Below are 8,938 nucleotides of genomic sequence, written 5' to 3' on the forward strand. Positions count from 1 at the left end.
CAGTTGAGAAGCGAGTGGCGATAGCCCTGTGGAAGCTTGCAACACCAGACAGCTACTGGTCAGTCGGGAATCAATTTGGAGTGGGCAAATCTACTGTGGGGGCTGCTGTGATCCAAGTTGCCAGGGCAATGAAAGACCTGCTGATATCAAGGGTAGTGACTCTGGGCAACGTGCAGGCAATAGTGGATGGTTTTGCTGAAATGGGATTCCCAAACTGTGGTGGGGTCATAGACGGAACCCATATCCCTATCTTGGCACCGGAGCACCAAGCCACCGAGTACATAAACCGCAAGGGGTACTTTTCAATGCTGCTGCAAGCCCTGGTGGATCACAAGGGACGTTTCACCAACATCAACATGGGATGGCCAGGAAAGGTACATGATGCTCGCATCTTCAGGCACTCTGGTCTGTTTCGAAAGCTGGAGGAAGGGACTTTCTTCCTGGACCAGAAAGTAACCGTTGGGGATGTTGAAATGCATATCGTGATCCTTGGGGACCCAGCCTACCCCTTAATGCCATGGCTCATGAAGCCGTACACAGGCAGCCTGGACAGGAGTCAGGACCTGTTCAACTATAGGCTGAGCAAGTGCCAAATGGTGGTGGAATGTGCATTTGGACGTTTAAAAGCGTGCTGGCGCAGCTTACTGACTCGCTCAGAACTAAGCGAAAAGAATATCCCCATTGTTATTGCTGCTTGCTGTGCACTCCACAATCTCTGTGAGAGTAAGGGGGAGACATTTATGGCGGGGTGGGAGGTTGAGGCAACTCGCCTGGCCGCTGATTACGCGCAACCAGACACTGCTGTTTTGCCTGGGGAAAGCATACTTATTCCCTCAGTCTTCTAATGAGTACCCAAACAGCCTATGGTTCAGCTGCTATTCTCCTTGATGAACCCTCCGCCCCCCCCCACCTGATTCACTCTACTTCCCTGTAAACCAACCACCCCCACCCTCCCCTCCCCTCCCCACTTCGAGCACCGCTTGCAGAGGCAATAAAGTCATTGTTATTTCACATTCATGCATTCTTTATTAATTCCTCACACAAGTAGGGGGATAATTGCCAAGGTAGCCTGGGATGGGTGGGGGAGGAGGGATGGAAAAGGACACACTGCATTTTAAAACTTTAACTCTTATTGAAGGCCAGCCTTCTGATGCTTAGGCAATCGTCTGGGGTGGAGTGACTGGGTGGCCGGAGGCCCCCGCACCGTGTTCTTGGGCGTCTGGGTGAGGAGGCTATGGAACTTGGGGAGGAGGGCTTTGAGGTTTCTGGGGAGTGCTCTATCAGCGTGGGAGGACATCTGGAGCTCCGTAAACATATCGTCCCGCGTCCTCCATTTTCTCTTTCTAATGTTCACTAGCCTCTGCGAAGGAGAAACATTTGCAGCTGGTGGAGGAAAAGGGAGAGGTGGTTAAAAAAAGACACATTTTAGAGAACAATGGGTACACTCTTTCGTTACAAGGTCGCATTTTTCCTCTGCCTGCTGGTTTGGTATGAGAGATCACTCACGCAGTGCCAGGCAACAGATTTCGGCTTGCAGGCAGCCATGGTAAGCCACAGTGTTTTGGCTTTTTTAACCTTCTTAACATGTGGGAATGGTTTCAAACAGCAGCGCATTTCCCATATCAAGGATGAATTGGGTTGGCCATTTAAAATGGGTTTTCAATGTAAAAGGGTTAACATGCAGCACAAACCCAAGTAAACCACCCCCCCACACACACACACCTGATTCTCTGGGATGATCACTTCACCCCTCCCCCCACCGCGTGGTTAACAGCGGGGAACATTTCTGTTCAGAAGAGCAGGAACGGGCACCTCTGAATGTCCCCTTAATAAAATCACCCCATTTCAACCAGGTGAATGATATCACCCCATTTCAACCAGGTGAATGATATCACTCTCCTGAGGATAACAAAGAGAGATAAGGAATGGATGTTGTCTGCATGCCAGCAAACACCGGGACCATACGCTGCCATGCTTTGTTATGCAATGATTCCAGACTACATGCTACTGGCCTGGCGTGATAAAGTGTCCTACCATGGCGGATGGGATAAGGCAGCCCTCCCCAGAAACCTTTTGTAAAGGCTTTGGGAGTACATGAAGGAGAGATTTCTGGAGATGTCCCTGGAGGATTTCCACTCCATCCCCATACACGTTAACAGACGTATCCAGTAGCTGTACTGGCCGCGATTGCCAGGGCAAATTAATCATTAATCATTAAACACGCTTGCTTTTAAACCATGTGTAATATTTACAAAGCTACACTCACCAGAGGTCTCCTGTGTGCCCTCAGGGTCTTGGGTGAGTTCGGGGGTTACTGGTTCCAGGTCCAGGGTGATAAACATATCCTGGCTGTTGGGGAAACCGGTTTCTCCGCTTCCTTGCTGCTGTGAGCTACCTACATTACCTCCATCCTCATCTTCCTCGTTCCCCGAACCCTCTTCCCTGTGTGTTTCTCCATTGACGGAGTCATAGCACACGGTTGGGGTAGTGGTGGCTGCACCCCCTAGAATGGCATGCAGCTCCGCGTAGAAGCGGCAAGTTTGCGGCTCTGCCCTGGACCTTCCGTTTGCTTCTCTGGCTTTGTGGTAGGCTTGCCGTAGCTCCTTAATTTTCACGCGGCACTGCTGTGTGTCCCTGTTATGGCATCGGTCCTTCATGGCCTTGGAGACCTTTTCTAATACTTTGCCATTTCTTTTACTGCTACGGAGTTCAGCTAGCACTGATTCATCTCCCCATATGGCGAGCAGATCCCGTACCTCCCGTTCGGTCCATGCTGGAGCTCTTTTGCGATCCTGGGACTCCATCACGGTTACGTGTGCTGATGAGCTCTGCGTGGTCACCTGTGCTCTCCACGCTGAGCAAACAGGAAATGAAATTCAAACGTTCGCGGGTCTTTTCCTGTCTACCTGGTCAGTGCATCTGAGTTGAGAGTGCTGTCCAGAGCGGTCACAATGAAGCACTGTGGGATAGCTTCCGGAGGCCAATAATGTCGAATTCCGTCCACACTACCCCAATTCCGACCCGCAAAGGCCGATTTTATCACTAATCCCCTCGTCCAAGGTGGTGTAAAGAAACCGGTTTAAAGGGCCCTTTAAGTTGAAAGAAAGGGCTTCGTCGTGTGAACGTGTCCAGGCTTAATTCGATTTAATGCTGCTAAAGTCGACCTAAACCCGTAGTGTAGACCAGGCCAAAGTCTCCAAGACACTGTACTGTAATAAGTTGTAGCAATGTTGATAACAAATTGGCTACTGTCTCTTAGACATTTAAAGTTGCAGTGCACAAAAGGCAGATCAGTTTCCAGTGGAATACAACACCTAATATGGAAGTTTTGGATAGCTATGCTTAACAAAACCAAACACTTTTTCATCAGAATCCCTGACAATCTGACTGTAATCATTAACCTTCAGCTGAGTTTTAATATAAGTAGTTAACAACATGGGTGGTAATGGCTGCCTGCTTTTTTCGGGCGTATTTTGTGACAACATGAATGAATCGAGTAATTCCATATTCTCCAGATATAGTATTGTTATATTATCCATATTCCTACTACAGAATCTTTAGGCAAATCTGCAGATGTCTTCCACCCACAACCACATGAAAAATAAGGAAGCTGCTAATTAATCAAATTCTAAATGGCTTCAGAAATATTATTTTCTTAACCTTCCCATGAAGTTGCCCATTACTTCCAAAATCTGACAACCAGAGAGTCACTGATCATTTTTCAGTTACATCACTTCATACTTAATTTATTTATATCAATAAATTAAGCATGTGTGAAAAAGTTTCTGTACGATATATAGGGTTGGCGGAATTAGATTTTTATTAGTAAATGTTGATTTCACCATATACACCCTAACCAATGGAAAAACATTTCCATCGATAACAATCAAAATTTACAGATGGGCAAAGTAAGAAAAACGCCCCTTGAGAACTTATTAGAGTTTGATTTATGGATATTTACTTTGTACATTTTGACACCGATCTTGGCAGTTTTTGTTTTAATGGTTGTAAAGTTTTAATTTTTTGAATCTCAGCATCTACTGCCATTAAATAGTTTTTGTCTGAGCACTACATAATTCCCTACAACTGTGAAAAAAAATTTAAAGATAAAAATCTAAAAAAAGTCTTAAAAACAAACATTGATATTATCCATCAACATTATCAAAAATAAAAATGGAATTCTGCCAAGCCTACCAATATCATAATATGGGGAAGGGGAAGGCAGGATCTTTCCTTTCAAAAGGAGAATTAAACTCAGCAGGCCAAGTTAATAAGCTGATTGTAGTTGGTAAGAGTTTGGTGAAGAGAAAAGAGTTAATTTTGTACCATTCCAGCATGTGAGTTTGCCTCAACATTTAAGAAACCAATAACAAGTCAAATTCATATTTTTTACCTCTCCTGCATGTATTTGTTCAGACATATTAGGGTAGACCAAGGAGGTAATGTTTGGATCCAAAAGGTTTGCTCTAAAAATTCAAGTTTGAAACTGAATCAGGACTAGTATTTGAATGACAGTCCTGAAATTTCATGACCTGTTCCCCCAAGATTTTAGCTATGTGCAAATAAAATAAAATAAAATAAAATCAGCCAAGCCATCTTTAGTGTGTAGTTTACCTAAATCATTAACAGCTCAAGGCACACACTTGTATTTTCTACAGTGGAAGGCCATATCAGCATTGTTTTTCATCCCACTATAATTGAAGATTTCAGTAGTTCCATTATAACACTATCTCCAGGGCGATACGCATGAATAGAACGATTATAACATAATATGATTCTTGGTACTTGAAAAAATTATCAGGATCATGAGTTATTTTTGCCCCAGAAATAGTGACTACAAGTTAAAAACATATACAGGCAATCATGTTGAGCCATCTTCCTTGTGATGAGACACAGTTTTGTTCCCTGGAAGAGCATGAGGCATTACATTTGTCAAACTGAACACTCAAATCCTAGTTCAGGTTACGTAAACCAAAACAGTTGTAATTTTTAGTTAACAAAATAGAGAAAGAGCAGATTGTTAAATAAAATGCATTGCAGACACTATGAGAAAACAACTACAGACTGGCCTTAAAATACATCCTGGAACAAGTGGGTTGTTCAATGTGTTCCACATCACAGAAGTTTTCTGGTGTTCCAACAGCCAAAGTCAAACCCTGTCAGTATTGCAGTTTCTAGCAAAGACAGTTGCAGGGGTTGGCAATGTTTGGCACGCGGCTCGGCAGGGTAAGCACCCTAGCGCGCCGGGCCAGTTTATTTACCTGCTGATGCGGCAGGTTCAGCCGATCGTGGCCCTCACTGGCCGCGGTTCGCTGTCTCGGGCCAATGGGGGTGGCAGGAAGCCGCGGCCAGCACATCCCTCGCCCGCGCCGCTTCCCGCCGCTCCCATTGGCCCGGGATGGCGAACCGCGGCCAGTGGGGGCCGCGATCATCCGAACCTGCCGCGTCAGTAGGTAAATAAACTGGCCCGGCCCGCTAGGGTGCTTACCCTGGCGAGCCACGTGCCAAACATTGCCGACCCCTGGTTTAGAGAGTGCATTGTCTAGCCAGTTAACTCATTTTATTAGCTCCCCTCCTGCAAGGCTCTGAAGTACTGTCAGTCACCATATTTGTTTAGGCTACTTCACCTGGAGTTTGGATTATTTCATCTGTCTTTAGAATGTACTATCATTTTTGGTTTTAAAAGAATGTTTATATTTCTGGTGTCCATTCCAAATACAAATGACATTGACATTTGATCATTATTAATAATCGCTATCTTGGTGGGGTTTCTGTTTTTTTGTTTTTTAAACAGAACACCCAACTGGCATACAATGGCCTTTCACAGAGAGGTTAGAAAACTTTGATTTTGCAGAAGACATCCCATATCAAAGACGCATGCAAGCCAAAATAAATGATCCTTAGGCCTAGGAACAATTAATAGTGGTGAAAATCAGTACTGAAAAAACTAAAATCATAACTATGGAACGAAAATGGAGATGGTTAGGACATAGAAAAACATATCAAGATAGGTGTCTGACTGGAATCCCCAGGGCACAGGGCAATAAGGTAGACCAAGGATACTGCGGAAATGCACAATAGAAGCAGGATTGAAAGCTAAGACAGCACCAAGAGACCAGCAAAGATGGAAGGCAGTGGTGAAGGCCCTATGTTCTGCATGGAATCAGAGGCAGTGCTAGCCCATTGGGGGCCCTAAGCAGGAATATTTCCACCCCCAAACTCATAATAAAAAAAACAAATAGGGGGCCCCCTTGAGTTGCTTCCGGCCCTAAGCAATTACTTAGTCTGTTTATGCCTAGCGCCAGCTCTGCATAGAATAGAGAGGCATAAGAGAGAATAATTCACTATCTTAGTTTGCAGCTGTCTTTTTGCATTTAAAATGACTTTCAACTAGGGACCCCTGGTCAAATCAAACCCCATGTATTATTAAAGTTTGCATCCAATGGCTTTGTTGAAAGGAAATTCATCAACATGAAAATAAACATGGGTCATGTGCATACATCATAATCAAGAGTCTGTGCTTGAGCAGCACTGATTCTAAAGTAGTCCTACATCACCTTTTTGAAAAAAGGTATCCAGTAATGAACCACGTTTTGAACCCCATAGTATATGTTTACATGATGTGGCTTTAAGTCCTACACTATATCAAAAGACTCTGTATTTCATAAGAACTGCCATACTGAGTCAGATCAATGGTCCATCGAGCCCAGTATCCTATCTCCAACAATGCACAGTACCAGAGCTTCAGGGGGAGTGTATTGAACAGGGCAGTTGGAGTGATCCACCCCGTCTTCTGGTAGTCAGAGGTGTTGCATCCCTGACCATCTTGGCTAATAACCACACATGGACCTACCCTTTATGAACTTATCTAGAACTTTTTTTAATCCAGTTATACTTTTGGCCATCACAACATCCCCTGGCAATAAGTTTCATAGGTTAATTGTGCATTGTGTGAATATGCATGCCATATTTATTAAATGTAATTTGGAGTCCTTAGAAACATGTTCAACATCAATAAGTGAATCCTTCTCCAGAAGTTTTGTGCTGCTCACTTATTATAAATTATAATAAATAGGAGAGTAATAAATTGGAGACAAGAAGTAATAGACTTAAATTGCAGCAAGGGAGATTTAGGTTAGACTTCAGGAAAAACTTCCTAACTGTCAGGGTAGTTAAGCACTGGAACAAATTACCTAAGGAGGCTGTGGAATCTCAGTCATTGGAGGTTTTTAAGAGCCAACACCTGTCAGGGATGGTCTACATAATAATTAGTCCTGCCTCAGTGCAGGGGTCTAGACTAGGTGACCTATCAAGATCCTTCCCAGTCCTACATTTCTATGATTCTATTAGATCCCTTGTGCATATACAGTAGGAAGCATTAGATGAAGCTGAACATGCAAAAATCTTTGTGGTTATGAAATTAAGGCTATAATACTTTTTTAAAAGGTTAATATTGAAAACAAAAATTGAAAACCTGCAAAATTCAAAGGTCATACTTCTACAACAAGCCACAGTCTCACATGCAAACCACACCACACTACAACTTTAACAGGCCTAACAAAGTTACAGTGTGTTTACATTCTTGGATTGGTTTAGAAAATATTGCAATGTTATTTTTGCAATTTGGTTTAAAAGAAGCCTGTGTTTTGTTGGAGATCTTTTAATGATGTAAGTCAGCTAAGAGAGCAATGGTAAGACTGTTGAATTGTGCTATGGACCAGCTGTCCAAATATTCATGACCAGCTGGCCTGAAAGATTACTTCAAATTGGCTCCTGTTGATAAATACCAACATAATGAAGTTCACAGTTTACCATCATAGGCATCTATTTCCTAATATGTAATGAGGCAGAGGAATGTCTCCATTATCCATTTTTATCTTGATGTGGGACATAATCACATATATATGTACACAAACATTTTTTGAAATTACTAATGTAAGAAACCTTAAGATAGGTAAAATGAATGTAACCGCATAATTTGACTGACAAAAGGATACACAATTTCTCCACATTTGAATTTCAAAAAGGAGCAGTGCTCATGTCAGTTGTGAAATTGGAAGGGTCTTCCCTGTGTACAAGACCACAGAATGTACAAGCCTACTATTTTGGGTGTGTGTACAAAAAGTGAATCTGGAAGTGTTCACATTTTGAATTAGTTCTATTACAGCTACTTTGCAGAGAGTCAAATTTTTTCTGCAGCAGTACAGTCACTTCATTTGCATTTCTTGAGGGCCATTCAGTATGATTGAATGTTGCACCACACAAACACAAGTATGGGTTTTATTTTTTGTTGTCTCCATTGGGGTTAGAAATGTGTTAGCAATATCTGAAAGTCAACTGTTTCTTGTGGTGGTAGTGTGACTTTAACTTTGAATGTGCTGTGTTTCTATACCACTTTGGATTTTGTTTAATCAACTCCATCCTTCTTGAAAGGTCATTTACATCCAAAGTATTGTCACGCTTGAAACCTTAATTAAGTGTTTGGGTTGGAAATTTTTTTTTTTAAGATGAAGTCCTAAATTATTCTAGGGAAAAAAGCCTTGTTGCTGAAAATTCTAGGAAGTGCATGATAGCAGAGGCCCAGTCCAGCAAATCCTAGGAGGACTGCTAGGGAGAGGGCAGAGTTTGCCTTCTTGATCAGATGGCCAAAGAGTTTTCTGCAAACTACAATCCCCACCCAATACAGACGAATCACAATGCTGTAGATCTGCTAACATCTGCACATAAAAGGCGTCCTACTCCTGCAAATATTCATTTCAACATAAAATCAGGGTTTCTCTTCTGAAGAGCTTAGAAGATGCACAGGAATGAAATTCTCTCCTGGAGCTACTGCTGCCTTTTTTTTTTTTTTGCTAATACGAGACAAAAGCCCCTTAGGAGTTTCCATTTTCAAAGCATTTTAAAAAGATAAGCTAGTCTGATCTTGTAAAGCCTCAGA

At 42.7% G+C, this 8,938-nt stretch overlaps 1 protein-coding gene across 1 annotated transcript; it reads right to left on the bottom strand.

The window, feature by feature from the left end:
• Window positions 1-978: 978 nt before the first annotated feature.
• LOC135972922 (myb/SANT-like DNA-binding domain-containing protein 2) lies at window positions 979-3,520 on the bottom strand. The gene is made up of 2 exons (XM_065553619.1): window positions 2,267-3,520; window positions 979-1,383 (listed from the first exon to the last, which is right to left on the bottom strand). The coding sequence occupies exons 1-2, from the start codon at window positions 2,802-2,804 to the stop codon at window positions 1,130-1,132; spliced, it is 792 nt and encodes a 263-aa protein (XP_065409691.1). The 5' UTR covers window positions 2,805-3,520; the 3' UTR covers window positions 979-1,129.
• Between the last annotated feature and the right edge of the window lie 5,418 nt (window positions 3,521-8,938).

This window comes from Chrysemys picta, chromosome 7, assembly GCF_011386835.1.
Source record: "Chrysemys picta bellii isolate R12L10 chromosome 7, ASM1138683v2, whole genome shotgun sequence".
NCBI lineage: Eukaryota > Metazoa > Chordata > Testudines > Emydidae > Chrysemys > Chrysemys picta.

Excerpts from the sequence above, each read along its gene's own strand:
- LOC135972922 (XM_065553619.1), bottom strand. The coding sequence starts at position 2,804 with ATGGAGTCCCAGGATCGCAAAAGAGCTCCAGCATGGACCGAACGGGAG. Across the intron at positions 1,384-2,266 it reads GGGCACACAGGAGACCTCTG|CTGCAAATGTTTCTCCTTCG; the intron begins GTGAGTGTAGCT and ends TTCCTCCACCAG.